This window comes from Protobothrops mucrosquamatus, unplaced genomic scaffold, assembly GCF_001527695.2.
Source record: "Protobothrops mucrosquamatus isolate PMUCROS unplaced genomic scaffold, P.Mucros_1.0 scaffold_236, whole genome shotgun sequence".
Taxonomy (NCBI): Eukaryota; Metazoa; Chordata; class Lepidosauria; order Squamata; family Viperidae; genus Protobothrops; species Protobothrops mucrosquamatus.
The window spans coordinates 106,478-124,705 of record NW_015386312.1 but is presented as its reverse complement, the minus strand read 5'-3'; the positions used below and the strand labels follow the sequence as shown (position 1 = coordinate 124,705).

The following is an 18,228-nucleotide window of genomic DNA, read 5'->3' as shown; positions in this document are numbered from 1 at the left end:
TTTTTTTGTTTTTCTGTAAGATTTTTAGTTAAAACTTTAGTCTTTTCTCTATTTATTTTCAACCCTGCCATTTCTCCAAATTCTTCTGTTTTCTTCATAAGCTTGATGCTTGTTTCAAGCAGTTCTTCTAATATAAAAACCAAGTCATCTGCAAATGCTTGTAGTTTATATTTTTCGTCTTTTATTTCTAGTCCTTTAATTTCTATATCTTGCCTGATATTTCTATTCAATACTTCCAATGTTGATATAAATAGTAATGGGGATAGTGGGCAGCCCTGTCTTGTGTCTTTTTTAATATAAAAATTTTCTGTAAAATCTCCATTTACAATTACTTTAGCTGTTTGTTTATTATAAATTGTTTTGATTATGTTTATAAAATTTTTTCCAAAGTCCATTTCTTCTAGTTGCTAGAACATGAATTGCCAATTTACGTTATCAAACGCCTTCTGTGCATCTAGAAATATTAATGCCATCTGTTTCCCTGGGTGGGTTTCATAGTACTCCTAGTATCATTCTTAAGTTATTTTTTTATTTGTCTTTTAGGTAAAAAACCATTTTGGTCTGTATGTATAAATTCAGTCAGAAATTTCTTTAATCTTTCTGCTATTATTGAGGCAAAAATGTTATAATCTATGTTTAATAATGATATCGGTCCATAATTTTTTATTTGCGACAAATCAGAATCTTCTTTAGGTATTAAAGTAATACTAGCTTCTGTCCATGTATTTGGTATTTTAGCCTCCAAAAGTTACACAGTTCTTTCATTATTGGGCTTAATATATCTTGCAAGGATTTGTAAAGTTCTGCAGGTAGTCCAACTGGGCCCTGGGTCTTGTCATTTTTTTGCCTTTTTATGGTCTCTGTTATCTCCATCATTGATATTTTTCCATTTAATATGTTTTGAATATTCTCTGGAATTTTTGGTAGATCTGCTTTTTTTAAGTACTGTTGTATTTTTTCTTTTGAAGTTTCCTCTGTATCATAAAGTGTCTCATAAAAATCTTTGATTTTTTTATTGTATTATTATGAAACTGTAATTCATCCACACAGAGAACTGGTTGTTCACATATTTGAATCCTACCACTGCAAAAATGTATCACTTGTATATACATATTAAAAGCACATTTGTTTCAATATGGTACTCGAAACATGTTTCAGCAAAAAGAAATTATTTATTTTATTTATTATTTAAATTTATATACCGCCCTATCTCCCTTACGGGACTCAGGGCGGTGAACAGGCAATAATAAAAATCACAATAAATATTGAATAAAAAGCCTGCTCTAAAATACCCCATATAAAACCCCTAACAAAGCCCAATCAAAACTACGCCAGGCCAGCCGCATGGAATAGATGGGTTTTCAAGGCTCGGCGGAAGAGGCGCAGGTCCATAGTTGTACGTAGGTCGGGGGGGGGGTAGGTCATTCCAGAGGGCAGGAGCTGCCACAGAGAAGGCTCTCTCCCTGGGGGTCACCAGCCGGCATTGACTGGCCGACGGCACCCTAAGGAGGCCCTCTCTGTGGGAGCGGACTGGTCGAAGGGAGATATTTGGTAGGAGGACTACATTATATATTGCAACTAATGTTATAATCTATTAATAGTAGACAAGGCGCAGAATAAATGGTACTTCATCAGGTAATTTCATATTTAAACTGTTTTAGGGAATGCTTGTGGGTAGACCTTTGTAAGTTTTTGACATGTTAGTATGGCATTGGATAACGGAATCTCAGCATCAATTATTTAAAGACAAACAGCAGGGTGCTATTAATCTGTAAGGGTTTACTTGGCGTTAAAGTTTCCGTTTTATAATCCATTCTAAATTGCGAAATATTAAGGCCTCTAACTTCCCTACAGAGTGCTTATCAGTCCCCACCTGGCACAGACTCATATAAAAAAATCTACTGGCAGTATCTGCATATTTATAGATTAATACTTTCCCTTTACCACGACGTTGGACTCGAAACTTTATCCACGGGGCATTTTTTTTTTAAAAAAAAAATCTATATTCTAATTGCTACGTCTCTAACCTCAGTTCAAATTCCAATTCCACGCGATCGCTCCGCCCACAAAACAGCTGGCGTCGCTTTCCCCTCCCTTCGCCGCTGCCCCGCTTTCTCGCTATCCTGTCTGGAGAAATCAACGGCTCGCCCAAGCTGCCACGTTTCCCTGCTGACGTTGCCCGGCCGGCTGAACCTGTCAGCCAATCGGCTACCAAAATATCAAAGTTGAGTCAACCGGGAAACACGAAAAAAAGAGCTTTGATTACGCACGCGTCGATCCGCCTGTAGGTTTGCTGGGAAACCGAGTTGTTTTGTGGACTCGGCGCCAAAGCAACCCGAAAGCTGTCGCGGGACTTGGGAACTCAATTCCCCAGCATCCCTTGCCAAGGATCCCGCCGCCTTCTCACCATCATGTAAGACCCAGCCCTCCACCAGAGGCTTCTCCGTTTCCTGGTTTCGGAGGCGGCAGCCATTTTGCGTTTTAGGTGCCAGAGCGGAGACGGCTGCAGTCGCCGCTTGTGTGGGGAGGGGTTGTCCCTGTTGGAAGGAGACACCGTTGTTGCCCGCGTTTGTCACCTTTGGGTGTGTGGTTGGCTAGGAAGCCCGACCATTCCAGGAGCCGCCGGTGGTGGGTCTGACCGCCGCCTGCTCCGCGGAGAGAGCTCGTTCTCTACAGGCCGTGGGGGGCCCCGCTGACATGTCCAGTATGAATCCCGAATAGTGAGTACTTGTGTGCGTGGGGACGGAAGGGAGTGACAAGGTTGTAGAGGGAGCGGGAGACGGGGACGATGGTGGGGTAAGTGGTAATGGGGTGAAAGGCGGCGGATGGAGCAATTGCTCCTTGCCGAAGGAAAACAGGGACGTAGAAGCGGCTTTGGGGCCACGGCCCTCGGGAACAGGGAAGGCTGCCATGGCTCTTGGGGGAATCTAGAACGGTTGTTTGTGCCCGCAGCAAGTAAACAGAATGGTGGCTTTGGCTTTAATGCTTTTCAAAGAACATTCTGAGATTTAACCCCCCCCCCCTTTGAAAGATAGGGTTGCCTGAAGCTTTTCTGTGAATCCTGTTGTAAGATGTAAATAATCCTCTAAGAATAACTCAAAGCATTGGGTGTCCCAGCCCTTCTGATAGCTAAGGAAGTTGGTTCGTTATTTGGTATATTCGGTAGCACAAAGGGGAAACTTGTAGATCTTAGTCTGTCCTTAGTTGCTGTCCGAGAGTGACTGTAGATTCCCATCTACTCTTCTCCATGATTTAGGTAAGCAATCCGGGATCAAGATCCCAACTTCCTGTTGTTAAAGCTTATAGTGGGGAAATGGTGTGCGGGGGAAAAAAAAAAACATCGGGGGAACTTTAGTTAATGGAAGTATCTTAGGTTAAGTGAAGGGGGAAAGTGTAGTTTCAAGAAGGAATTTAGGGAAATGTACAGTTTTTTTCCTTTTCATTTAATTCTCCCAACTATGAGGATGGATGTACTGGAAGATGATCCAAGGTCATTTACTAAACGATGATTGTGACACTTGGAACACCATACTATATCAAGTAGACCTCAGTCTTGATTTTTTTTTTAATGTTGTTCAATTCACCTTGTCTTAATCGGTGACCACTTAACATGCATACATATGCTCTCCATTGGCTATAGATTTCCTTAGATGTCTTTCACTAATGGTTGTCCTGTACTCGTTACATATGTTGCACCTTTTTTCTAGTATGCTTAGTGAGCAGCCTTGACTAAAAGCTATATTTAATATTTAGGAAAAACGGGTAGACAGCGGCCTTTTGGAAATTTAAGTTGTCTTTCAATTTTAACTAATATATGACTACTGTAGAGCAGGGCTTTTCAACCTTTTCACCCATTGTACCACTTTTAGGATATGGCAATATCCGAGTACCACCAGTGGCCTAGCAAGGTGTCAAAAACTTGACCAAAAAAAAAAAAGGAAAAAAGTGATAAAGTACAGGTAGTCCTCAACTTACAACAGTTCGTTTAGCGACTGTTCGAAGTTACAATGGCACTGAAAAAAGCGCCCCCAAGGCACAGCCAAGCAAGACACCTGCCTGCCCACCCGGCGGCACTCTCATTCCCCTCCCCCGCTACCACTTTTCTAGGATGGTTGCGTACCACCTGCCAGGTGCCAATGTACCACAGGTGGTACCTGTACCACTGGTTGAAAAGCCCTGCTGTATAGAGCTTAGTTCTCATCTGTTCCCCACAATTAATGGCAGTGAATTGAGGTTCAACAATCAGGACTAGAAGCATTTACAAAGGGATTTAAGGTTGTCAATTATCTGCCCCTGTATATTACATTCTGTCTTTATCAGTATTCTCACCTTTATCTTTGCTTTATAAATAAATTTATCTTTTCATCTGTATCTCTAGCCATTCCTGTTCTTGTTCATTTCTTTACACTTAAAATACAGCATAACTCTGGACTTCTTTTCCTCTTCACATGTATGTAGCTTGTTTCTATCCCTGCTTTATCTTTAGTTGTTCTTTTCAGCTTGGCAGCATTGGTACTTCAAAGCACTACTCTTTGAATAATTTATATTGAAGGATAATTTGGCTGCAAAAGTTCGGAAAATAACTCATGTGAATTTATATATAATTAATTTTCCATAGTGCAACAATAACAAAAGTAGGGATATAGTATTCTGAATGTTGGACTTAGTGTATGGCAACCACAATTAAGGCAGCTACAGTTTTGAGGCCGCCTTAATAGAAGTGTAAATGAGTACTTTGTGCAAAGTGTAAAAAGAATGACTTTGAGGAAATGCACTCCTAGTGTAAGAAAAGCCAAAAACTTAAACCAGGAATGTCTAGCCTGAAAGCCTATACTGTAATTTGTTTTGAACAGCTACTATTTGTGAAGTTTGTCTTCAAAGTTTACTGAGAAACTGAAAAGAATCTCTAATGTTGTCTGTAGGGATATATTGTGACAATTCGGTAGCAGATGTCACAGAATGGAGGTGAGAAGATTTTATGAGATGTTATAAAAAGTTAACGACATTTGGTTCTTTTATACTGAGAACTGATTGCTTATGTAATAGGTTGCAAAGATGTTTCTCCTCCCCCCCCCTGCAAAATACTTGGTATTTCTTGTTTAAGTCTATGGTGTGTGAACATTCAACAGTGTTACTTTACAACTGATAAAGTAATCTTTACCATTTGATCTCTTTGTAGCTGATTCACCCTTTCTGACCAGTTGCTATTGACTGATTACTGTGGATGTTCATTTTAGCTGAGGGTCATGTGTTTGCCACATGATTCTTACAGAATGCTTTCTGGGCTTAGGTTGATTTTGCAATGCTGCTGCATTGCAGTGAAATACTTCTAAGAAATGAAAACTGAAATGTGGAAGCAACAACAAATTATTAATGCTGATTTTTTTTTCTTATTAAGCACTTTTGATTGCTCAGAAACTTTTCTCATCATCCACCCTCACTCACCCTCTGAGTTCTACAGCTTAAATGCTGAGTATCATCAAATTTGTTCTACCGTTTCCAGGCAACATTAGCAATGACACTTTGGAACAGCAAGTCTAATTTTATCATAAGTTAAAGTTGCACGTGGTGAGAGCAAGGGCCTGAAGATTAAGTGTGTGTTTGTTTTTAACATCCAAAACAAATGTCATATCTGTAGTGTAACTTAAATTGAAACTATAGCTTTCTTAGTTATGTAGGATTCTGTACATTTAAACTGTGAAAATTTAATAATTTTCTGCAAATTCCCAAATGAAATATTGAACAACATCAAAGGTATATGGGGATGACTTTTTAATAGGATTCTAATCCATGATAAATATAGGGAGCATTTTCTTATCTATCAGATTGGAATCAGATTAATGTTGGCATGACTGTGATATTTCTGAAGGATAGACCAAGAGGTGATACTGCTGGCAATAGTGCTGCCTCACTGGCTTTTGAGGATTCCATCTTGCCCCTCAGTACTTTGAATATCCATATGAAACTTTTGGGAAATATTTTTTACAGGTTTGGATTAGAATATTGCTTTAAACTCATGAATGTGAGAGATTGAGGTGAATATGAAATTAAATTCAAATAAAAAATGCACAGATACTACTGGTATAGGTACTGTAGGAGAAACCAATTTGTGGGAGATGTGCAACCATTTCTAGATTGGATTGCATTCCTTCTGAAATACAACATTTGATGATCCTGAATTCAGTGCATAGCAATCAAACCAAGGCTCCATAATTATTTTCAATTTTACTGATAAGCCTGCAAACACTTTTAATGTTAACACTTTTAAAGTTAATGCTTCTGTTTACTTAAAGAGCAGAACATTTGATTTAATGCTTCAGTTATTTACAGTTCAGAAAAGTACTAGAATGCAGTTGTAATTATTAAAATCAACCTGTAGTTCACACCTGAAGCAAGTTTTCATTGATTTACTTTATGAAGTAGTGATAAGTTGTATTAATTAAAAATGTTAACCATTTTATTTTGCAGTAGTGAAGTAAAATGTAAAATATGTATCTCTTTCATATAGGTAAAGTGTTGAAAAGTAATTCAGATAAAAACTTTGGTTAAGGATGCATTTTAGCCAAGATATCTGCCTGACATAGCCTGGTTTTGGAAACTAAGCAGAATCGGCTCATCTGATTAGAACCTGGATTGGCAATTTACAAAGTATACCAAGGATGTAGGCTAGATTGGAAAATTGAAAAAACGTCCTGGAAGAAGGCAATGGCAAATTACTGCTGTATTGCTGCTAAAACAAATATCATAGTGAACGTTTGTAAACCCTTTAGAATTATTCATAATCCTGATATACTTGATTTACAGTGTAACTGGAGTTTCATCAGGTTAAACAAAACACAAAACAATACACTGTGTCATGTCTTTATTGAATACTGAGCCACCATTCTCTTAATGGGTTACAGTGAGTTAGATGATCCAAACGATGATAATCACATGTAACTTTCACATGTAACTTTGAGGAGGTCCTTCTCTTTAAAAAAAAAAAAAAAAACCACAGACAAGTTGATTGCTACATTGTGTCTGCTTTTCAGGACACAATTAATGGAATTGAATCTTGCCCTAATCAGATGAGATCTCTTTAAACTCTGAAAAGGATTATCAGTGTTCAGGAAACTGGAGAGGACTATGAAAACTTTTGTGAGCAGTTTGCTCTTCATCATGCTCTGGTTAGACACATAGTATACAAATGGAGAAATACAATAACATTGTTACCCTCTTCCCATATGTAGTTGTTCAGAAAAAAACGCCATTACAACAATAAAGTACACAATACTCTGAGGTTGCAAGGGCTTACATATCATGTTGCACTGACTGATGAATCCTCCCAAGGAAAATACTAAAGAGAAGTCTTTGCTTTCCAGAAAGCACATTGCCACCTTTTTCCAGTTTGCCAAAGACCACATATGGCAGACTGGAACAATGTTGGGTGGGTAGGCAAGACAAATATGGAACATTGTGGTGTTGATGAGAAATCAGAATTCTCTATTCCAACAAAAGAATCTTAATCCCATCAGTGAAACATGGCATTGTTTGAAATCGTTGAAGCCTTAGAAATCCAATGGCTTGCAAATGATCACGGAGCAATAGATTCTGATTTGGACCAGTAAATTCTAAAGAACTTCAGTTTAGCCAGCCCTGAGTTGAATGCGAGTGATGCAGTACAACAGTGCTCCTGGGCATACATGTACAGCAGATTCACTGAAGTAGAAAAAAGTTCACATTTTTGAAATCTAAGGCCTGAATTTAAATCTATTGAAATGTTATGGCATGACCTGAAGTAATTAGCATGCAAGATGGCTCCGAAATATCCAAGTTGAAGCACTTTGTAAAAAAAAATAGGCTTCAAGTAGGATTGATCAATACATACAGAAGACATTTGGATGAGGTATTTGCTGCTAAAGGAGATGCCACAATTAAGGTAATCTTCACATTATTTCTCTAACAAAAACAGTGATTTTAAAGTTTGTATAATACTGTTTTTAAAGTTTGTATGATGCAAATCTAATTAATAATAGAATGCAGATGAAAGTCAGATCCCATTATAGGTTACAGTACTAGAATTACAGTTGCCAAGCATCTAAAATTCGATCATATGACCACAGGGAGGCTGCAACAGCCGTAAGTGTGGAAAATGGTCTTAAGTCACCTTTTTAGTGCTGTTGTAACTTTGAATAGTCACTAAATAAAAGTAAGTTGAGGACTACTTGTAATTTAACTTGGCTATGACTTGAATAAGGAGTTAATGGAAAAACCCTCTACTGTATAAAGAAAATTAGAGTAGCATGAAAGGTTCAGAACATCTTGAAAAACATTACCTTGTATTGAGATACAGTTCCTGGCAGAAAATTATTGCAGTAATATAGGCATGAAACAACTAAGGCATTTATTCACCAATAGAAACATAGGCTCATCTGTCAGAAATGTCTATCAGAAAATAATCTTAAAATATGAGTTTTTTATCCTTGGGATTTTTCTGTAAGAGTTACCTTTGCAGTAAGATGGACACACTATAGGTTTTATAAATAAATAACTGTACATAGGGAGCTATGGCATTTTAATTTATGTATGAAAAACATTTTATCTACTTTGTCTTAGATTCTACGTCTTATTTAAAAATCAGTTTTGATAAATGTCTTGTGCATTTGAAGAATTAATTGTTTTCTGAAGCAGTTATTCTATTAGATATTGATATGCAGGCTGTTAAAATATTACATTTGTAAAGCGAGTCAGGCTGCAAGATCAAATGCTAGACAACTTAATTGTTCTAAGGAAGTCTTGGTGTTGCAGTAGATGTCCAACTTTATAATTTTTTCAAACTCAAATATTTAAACAACATACCCTTTTAGAACTAAAAAGAATGAAAAGAAATGGTTTTATTTCAAAAATGCATTGCTAATATTCATCAACTGCTGTGTATTTTAATTTTTATATTTATGATGGGATTTTTTTAATTTTAAGATTATTTGCAGTACAGAATCTGTTGCTGACATGGGTACCTTTACAAATTGAATAAATAGTATTGATGATCATAAGTGACCTGAAGATTTCATTTAATAGAATACACTGGACTTACATTACTTCCAGCATAATCAAAAAGAGTACAGTACAGAATTCCATGTGAATCTCTTTGCTGTTCTAGGTTCTTGAACTTTAGTCTGAAACCAATCCCACTGAGAACTTTAAACCATGTATTTAGAAAGGGTTTTCCATAAAGTTGTCCATGATTTATTTTCTGTGCTTGTCAGGCAATTATAGGGACTTGAAAGTCTTAGCATAGTTGATACTTTTCTTTCCACAATCTTTAGGTGTCTCACTCATAGCTCCTTACTGTGATTGTTACACCAAAACACATGAAGATTTGTCTACTTTAGTGGTATTTGTATGATATCTTTGGTCTATCTATGGCAGGGGTAGGCAACCCAAAACACTCAGAGTCACTTGGACCTGTTTCCCACTGAAAACAAAACAGTGGGAGCCGCAAAACCCTTTTGATATCATAAAGGTAAAAAATAAAAAAAATTAAATATCAAAAAGGTCTCTGTGTCTCTCTCTGTCTCTCTTTCCTCTCTCTCTCTCTCTCTCTCTCTCCCTCCCTCCCTCTCTCTGATCTTCTGCTCACCTGGCAAGCTGGCTTCAAGCTGTTCTCCAACAAGCTCAGGGGTAGGCAACTTGGCTCTTTTATGACTCATGGACTTCAACTCCCAGAATTCCTGAGTCAGCATAGCTGGGCTAGCTAGCTCTCTCTTGCCCTTCCTGCTTCCTGCTTCCTGCTTCCTCCAGAGCAATAGGAGGAGCCCCGCCCAATAAGCTTTTCAGCTCCTCGGAGAACACCATGAGTCCACTCTCTTTTTTACACACACACACACACAGAGAGAGGTGGGGGGCAAGTGCCTCTCTCTGTCTCTGTCTCTCTCTGCTAATGGCAGAGGAGGCTGGGAGCCGCAGGGGAAGGCTCAAAGAGCCACATGCGGCTACGGAGCCGCGGGTTGCCGACCTGTGATCTATGGTGATAGATAGGAACACATGAGTAAACAGCAGAATATTGAACCAGTCAAAGAGAGTGGGAAAATATTGATTGGTAGTAAATATTGATGATTTTTAATTTGAATATTTTAACAGTCTATTTGGATTGAGAAAATCGTATAAAAGAATTTCATCCACTTGTTTCAAGTACTTTAAAATTAATTTCCTGTGAGAGCATATAGTTATGACAGATTAATTATGTTGTTCTGTAAGTTTAAAATCTCAGAATTAATTACTAGTATTAAGACTGCTTAAATTTGAATACAGATACAAAATACAAAAATTGTTTCTGAAAATTATTTCATTATATTTTATGTCAGAACTTTCCTTTCTTGTAGTGAAATGCAAATATAAGGTCGTTCAATTTAAAGTCCTTTCTTTCACTATTGGTGACTTCTCTATTCAGATGCCAGGGGATCTGGAGAAGGGTCTTGGAGGATAATCTTGATGTTAGGCTAATTGTATGCTTGATTTACCACAAAAGACCAAAATGCTACTTAAGAATGCTATTTGGAAACAAATGAAAGCCAGTGGAAGTTATGTAATGCAGGCAAGATATTCTGTCTGTCCCAGTCAGCAATCTGGGAGCTTTATCTTAGACCAACTTAAGTTCTAAACTGATTCCAAAGAAGTGCCATGTATACTGTACTCTGTTGCCAAACTGTTTATGACAGTGGTAATACTGTTAATACCAGTATTAGCAGAGAAGGAAACAAGGGATAAGAATATATTTACAATAACCCTAGGCTGATTTGTTTGCCTTTTCGCTGCTAAGTGTATTGTTTAAACAATCCCACACATGAGCTGACTATCAAAAGTAGTTCCATCTTCTCTGGAATGAATTTTAGTAAAAATTGTTTCTCTCCAAATCCCTTATTCAAGACAGACTGCAAAAAAGTCCAGTAATGGCTGGTAGAGTAGTTATTTCTTAGCACCAGAATTCTCGCATCAAAATGTTCCAATTACTATATTGACCAATTGATCTAGAAAGATAACAAAACTGAAGATCTCTAACATTTTCATCATAATTTAGTTTTCAGATAGCCACAGAATTTAGATTTAAATTTGGTTTCGGTATAAAATCCATTTATATAATTCCTAGCATATATTGACAGGAAGATTGAACTTGTCAATTTTAATAAAGATAAAACAAAATAGTATGAATAAATAGGTTTAATCCATCACAGTATTGTACATATAATTGTGGTTTTTCTCTTTGCAGTGATTATTTATTCAAGCTACTCCTTATTGGAGATTCTGGTGTTGGAAAATCTTGCCTGCTACTTAGGTTTGCAGTAAGTTGTCTTGCGTTTTCATCTTTGGATTATAATAACAAATGGTATTAATATCTAGGTGTTTTAGCCTCCATAATGTTTATACTTGCTAAGTAAATTGTAAAATAAAATTTCAGTTTGCAAGAAAAGTTAGAAGAAATGCTAATCTTGTGGATGCATTCATAAAGACATGGAGCTAATCCTTTACAAAACTAAAAGCCCTTAAGCACATAAAAAAGTCCCGAGTTCTTAAGTTGGATACATGGCTAAATTTGGGGGTATTGAATTTTGCTTGTCATGTAATTATGTGAGGCCAGTTTGTATGCTCAGCCAGACTAACAGTAATTAAGAAATAAATCCTGCATTTCATGCTCTGTCTTTCACTACAGTGTGAATTATTGAATCATTACATGTACTTCCAGGTCGGTCTATAGTGAGGGAAAAAATTATTTGATTCCCTGCTGATTTTGTACGTTTGCCCACTGACAAAGAAATTATCAGTCTATAATTTTAATGGTAGGTTTATTATAACAACAAAATCCAGAAAAACACATTTCAAAAAAGGTATAAATTGATTTGCATTTTAATGCATGAAATAAGTATTTGACCCCTTCACAAAACATGACTTAGTACTTGGTGGCAAAACCCTTGTTGGCAATCAGAGAGGCCAGATGTTTCTTGTAGTTGGCCACCAGGTTTGCACACATTTCAGGAGGGATTTTGTCCCACTCCTCTTTGCAGATCCTCTCCAAGTCAAGTCATTAAGGTGTCAAGGCTGACGTTTGGCAGCTCCCAGCTGCCTTAAGATCATTGACAAGATCCTCCCATGTAGTTCTGGGCTGTTTCTTCACTGTTCTCATGATCATTGAAACTCCACGAGGTGAGATCTTGCATGGAGCCCCAGACTTAGGGAGATTGACAGTTATTTTTTGCTTTTTCCATTTGCAAATAATCACAGCAACTGTTGTCACCTTCTCACCAAGATGCTTGACGATAGTCTTGTAGCCCATTACAGCCTTTTGTAGGTCTACAATCTTGTCCCTGACATCCTTGCACAGCTCTTTGGTCTTGGCCATGGTGGAGAGTTTGGAATCTGATTGATTGATTGCTTCTGTGGACAGGTGTCTTTTATGCAGGTAACAAGCTGAAAATAGGAGCACTCTCTTTCTGACACCTGGGAGCCAGAAATCTTGCTGATTGATAGGGAATCAAATACTTATTTCACTCATTAAAATGCAAATCAATTTATAACTTTTTTGAAATGCGTTTTTTGGATTTTTTTCGTTATTCTGTCTCTCACTGTTAAAATAAACCTACCATTAAAAGTATAGACTGATCATTTCTTTTGTCAGTGGGTAAATGTACAAAATCAGCAGGAGATCAAATAATTTTTTCCTTCACTGCATATGTAGTCCTCAACTTACAACCATTCATTTAGTGATCGTTCAAAGTTACAACAGCACTGAAAATAGTGACTTATGACTGTTTTTCACACTTACAACTGTTGCAGCATCATGTGATCAGAATTCAGGCACTTGGCAACTGGTTCATATTTATGACGGTTGCAGTGTCCTGGGGTCACGTGATCAGCTTTTGCGACCTTCTGGCAAGCAAAGTCAATGGGGAAGCCATATTCACTATTACCAAGTTAACAACTGCAGTTTTTCACTACTGTGGCAAGGAGTCATAAAATGTAGCAAAACTCATTTAACAACTGTCTCGCTGAGCAACAGAAATTTTGGACTCAAATTGTGGTTGTAGGTTGAGAACTACCTGTAGTAAGTGCAAACTATACGATCTAATCCTATAATTGGTGATGTTTGTGTGGTACACTAAACATATAAATGGCTTGATTGTATTAATCATTAGTTTAAAGTAAGTTACTCTCTCAACAATCCAGAGAAAGCAGCTCTAATTTCTTCTTTCTTTGGCTTCAAAATTGACTTCTACGATAGTAGTCTTTAATTTATGGCTCTTCATTTAACGATGTTTCAAAGTTATGATGGCCTTGGAAAAGTGACTTACAGAAAAGTATACTCACACTTAGAGCCATTACATCACCCCTATGGTCATGTGATTGCAACTCGGATTTTTGGCAACCATCTTTATCATCGATTGCAGCGTCATGTGGTCATGTGCCCTTTTTTGCCAATTTCTGGCAAAATACCCATTGGGGAAGCTATATTTGTTTAACAATTGAATGTTTTGCATAACCACCACTGTAAAAGTTGTCATAAAATCAGGTGTGATTCAATTTACAGTCATAACTTATGATGGAAATTCCAGTTCCAAGTGATCATAATTCAAGGACTACCTGTACGATCAATTAATGGCAATCTGATAATGTTCACTGAACCATCCCATCATCATCTGAGCAGTCTCAACTAGAAGCTACTCATTCTTTGCTAAAATCCTAGCAAATTTATCCATCATGGCTTCCGTTGGAATTTTAATCAAGTATTTGTTTATTCTAAGACAGGTTTTTCCTTTCTGTGGTGGTGGTGCTTTGGAATGCAGTATTGCTAATGATTCTAAAAATGTTTCCTCTTCCTAGGATGACACATATACAGAAAGTTATATCAGCACAATTGGGGTGGACTTCAAAATCAGAACTATAGAGCTAGATGGCAAAACTATCAAGCTTCAGATAGTAAGTATTGTCCATTGGTAAATCTCGAAAGGGTGTGCTATCTAGGGCAGTGATGGCGAACCTATGGCACGGGTGCCAGAGGCGGCACTCAGAGCCCTCTCTGTGGGTACGCGCATCGTCGCCCCAGTCCTAGGCCTTCAGCTGGGTTTTATAAAACCTTTTCGCTTTAGGCCTCCGCCGCCATGTGCAAAAAAAAAAAAAAGGTTCAATCAGTCAATTTCAACTTCTCATGGGAAAAAAAAAGTTCTTGCAAAGTTGGAATTGATTGATTAAACTTTTTAGTCCCACCCAGTGTGCCGTTACCACGGCAGCCATGCCCACCCAATTGGCCACACCCACCCAATTGGCCACACCCACCCAATGGGCCACACCTGCCTGGCACTCGACGATGCATAAGTGGGTTTTGGGTTGCAGTTTGGGCACTCGGCCTCTAAAAGGTTCGACATCACTGATCTAGGGCATTGTAAGCTTCATAGGGTAGTGATGCCATAAGCAAATCTGCATTGTGACCAGTTCCAAATTCTGACGAGCAGCAGCAAAACTGAATAGTTTTATACATTAAGCATATATAACAAGAGTTGCTCAGCGTTTTGTAGCTTGAAGGTACTTTGTGGCAAATTTACCAAAAGGCTCCTATTGTTTGAGGGCATATCCAGATAACGCCTGCCATGAACAAAAAAATCCCATTTGTTGACAAATGAAACCTAGATCCAACAGAGCCTCCGTGGAGGTACAGTAATAAGGCAGAATTCAAAGTGCAGATGGCTAACCAGCTAATTCAGAAATAAGAATTGTGTGGAATGCTTGCCCTGAAACATCAGAATGGGGTTTCTATTTAAAGGTTTAAAAGAGATGGCAAGAAAGGACTTTTCACTGGTGCCTCCTGGTAATGCCATGAGCTTAACATTAAATCCCCAACAGCATTTTATAGTTGATTTCAGTGAAATGGATTCTGTTTCATTGTTTCAGTTATTTTATTTCATCTGATCTGCGGTAGGTATTTCAGAATAGTTAGTTGACTAGTAGTATTACCAGTTTTTTTTTTAATCTGCCCGGTTATCAGATCAGAATGGGTGCAGTCTTCTAAGCACTTTTCAACATTTTTTTTTGTTTGTTTTCATAGTGGGACACAGCAGGACAAGAGAGATTTCGAACAATTACTTCTAGTTACTACAGAGGAGCTCATGGCATCATAGTTGTGTATGATGTTACAGATCAGGTAAGTGTTTGTTAGTTGGGCATTTGAAGGAATTGCATGAGCTTGTCATAGGGAAGTGTAACTTTGTATATAACAGCAATTAGATGAAGGGATGATTGAATTCAGTGGTGACTGTACATCCTCTCACTTTGAAGTCTTAGTTCTCCTTGTAAGATGTCTTGCTGCATTTTAAGTCATCTCACCACCCCGTCCCTGATGCTTCCACAAATTATGATGTGTCTTTGCATAAAAGAAGAGTCTTGAGGCACAGAGAAAATCTTTCTTAATTCAAGCCAGAAACTCCTAATAATAATAATAAACTTTATTACGGTCATAGACCAGCAATAGCCATCACTTTTTACAATACCAGAAACTCCTAATTTGTAAAGCAAAGGAGAAAGGCGGACACTATTGGGATTATGTTTAAAATGCATTGGGATTTGTCTTAGAATCCAAACACACTATGTTAAATGGCTGAGCTTAGATTTAATATATTCTTTTATCTTTTAGGAGTCTTTCAATAATGTAAAACAGTGGCTTCAAGAAATAGATCGTTATGCCAGTGAAAATGTTAACAAGTTGTTGGTAGGAAACAAGTGCGATCTGACCACAAAGAAAGTCGTAGATTATACAACAGCAAAGGTATGCCTATCTTTTAAACAACTTTAATCTTCAAAAAAGTATGGTTGAATCCATTGCAATCATTATAAACTAGGAGGTGTATAATGCTGAGAATGAGTGTGGTGTAGGGGTTAAGATATTTGATTAGGGAAGTCCACATTCAAGTCTGTATTTACTAGCGGAACTTCATTGGTTGAATTTGGGCCAGTCACTTAGCCGCCTTCACAAGGTTGTGATCATAAACCTGGAAGATGAGGACTGAGTATGCTACCCTGAATTTCTGAAAGGAAGGCTGTATGAAAAAAAAACCTAATAATAGTTAAATCTATGTGAGGATATGTCAGAGTCCTTCTGATGCTTCCTCTTCTTTTCCAAATCTGGATAACAGAACTAATAGCGATGTCTTCATTCTACAGGAATTTGCAGATTCTCTTGGGATTCCATTTTTGGAAACCAGTGCAAAAAATGCAACCAATGTAGAACAATCTTTCATGACCATGGCTGCTGAGATCAAAAAACGAATGGGTCCTGGAGCAACATCAGGTGGCGCAGAGAAATCCAACGTTAGAATTCAGAGCACTCCAGTCAAGCAGTCCAGCGGAGGCTGCTGTTAAAACTTTCCTTCCCAACTCTTTCTCAACAATGAATTTGAAATCTGAACCCAACTGAAAAATGCCTGAATTGTACTGTATGTAGCTGCACTACAACAGAATCTTAACGTCTTCACAAAGGTCAGAGATTGTAAACGGTCAATACTGACTTTTTTATTCCCCCGTCTCAATAAAGCTAACTTCATTTTCAGAAATGTGTTAAACCTTTTGTGTGCTGGTTTATAAATGTGTGTAATCTTTTGTTACTTTTTCTTATACCAGGTTGTTTCCTGTGCTTGGCTAAAGTTTGAACATTATTTTGTTCAGATCATATTGGCATGTTTAGATGTTGGGTTTAGGCTTCTGAAGATGAAGTTTAGTCTTTTTTTTTGTATTCAACAGCCCAATGGTGGCTGTCACTTTTCCACGCATAAAGTTCATAAGGCATTCTGTGTAAAATCAAATTTGATAGTTCCATGTAGAGCTCTAAGAAAATGGAAAGAAAACACTACCTGGGATCAGCATTAAATAGCAGTGTGCAGCCAAAGCAGGTTTGGACTCTTGAGCAGGCACCTCCCTTGGCAACCCCCTTTGAAACAGCAGGGCATTTCACAAAGGGGAGGGGGATTGCCATTCAAAAGGAAGTTGCAGTCCCATAATAGTTCTTTGGATCGCAGATGCTGATTTTTCTTCATACTCTGCATATAATTTGTGGCTGCAGACTCTTGTAATTTGTTGCACAAAATGTAACAAACTGAAGAAATGTTTAATAAATATTGTACTTATTGGAAGTAATATCAAACTGTATGGTGATAAGTATTGTCTTAATTCTTATGAATAAGGGGAAAGGCTTGCCTTGTGCCCCCAGTGAACTTTTTGTGTGCGGTATTGGCACTTTAAAATCACTTCCTTCTAGACTATACCTGCCCAGCCCAGCAAATGACTAGCAAATAAGGCCTACGTGACTACTCAAGTGTCATGTATTTCTGGCATGTGCGCTGTACTTGGAACACAACTTATACCATTGTTTATAGAACCATAATCACTCTAGATGTACCATCTCTCTTCCCCCTTGCATCCTAATTGTGTTTGAATTTATTTCTGAATGGTTCCATTTAGAAATTATTTGTCTCTCTTGCTCTGTCATAGAAAAGGAAACAGTATTTTTCCTAAAGTATGAATGACTTCAAGCTAACAAGATGATGTTAACTCTAATGATATGTTATGTCTTTTCTAAATAATGTTACTTCCATTCTCTCACAATCAATACTGTTGACTTTAATAAAGGTTTGTGCAATTTATTGGTCGGCTTGGTTATGCACAAAGGCACAAGAAAGCTACAGTGGAAGGCATAGTAATAAGGCGGCTGACCAAAAGACAAATATACATTTGTGCAGGGAGGAAGCATTTAAATACATATGTGAATTTGAGCAAAAAATATGGCTTGATTATTGCTTCAGTGACCATATGTAGAACTTTTGTATAAAGAAACTAACCCATTAGTGCCTGATATCTGGGTTTTAAAGTTACCAACTTGATAAAAGAATATCTTATTTACAAAATAATTTAAAAGGGTCGTTGACACTTTTGTAAGCAAATACTCAGATGTGATTGAGAGGCAAATGTATTAGCAAATCTCAGAGAAAATTTCATTCCCATTATGGGATAAACATTAGTGATCTGCAACTGGAACACACAATACCTTAATTCTTCATAGTACTGTTAGAAGATTGAAATTATTGAACTTTTGAATTTGCTCTTTAACTTCAACAATAAAGTGTACTTCAGAATGAGAAATGTTTAATCAGTTGATTCATAATGTGCTTTTAGTATTGTAAATTCATAAAGAAATGTTACATAGAAGAAAATCGA

At 37.5% G+C, this 18,228-nt stretch overlaps 1 protein-coding gene across 2 annotated transcripts; it reads left to right on the top strand.

Moving 5' to 3' along the window:
• Positions 1-2,453: 2,453 nt before the first annotated feature.
• RAB1A (RAB1A, member RAS oncogene family) lies at positions 2,454-17,655 on the top strand. Of its 2 annotated transcripts, none has more exons than XM_015829813.1 (6): positions 2,454-2,720; positions 11,246-11,318; positions 13,852-13,947; positions 15,071-15,166; positions 15,656-15,787; positions 16,183-17,655. In XM_015829813.1, exons 1-6 carry the CDS (start codon positions 2,698-2,700, stop codon positions 16,378-16,380), a joined length of 618 nt encoding a protein of 205 aa, XP_015685299.1. In that variant the 5' UTR covers positions 2,454-2,697; the 3' UTR covers positions 16,381-17,655. The 2 variants fall into 2 exon arrangements, with proteins under 2 accessions (XP_015685299.1, XP_029142839.1); XM_029287006.1 differs by lacking the exon at positions 2,454-2,720 and adding an exon at positions 4,788-4,965.
• The last annotated feature ends 573 nt before the right edge of the window (positions 17,656-18,228 follow it).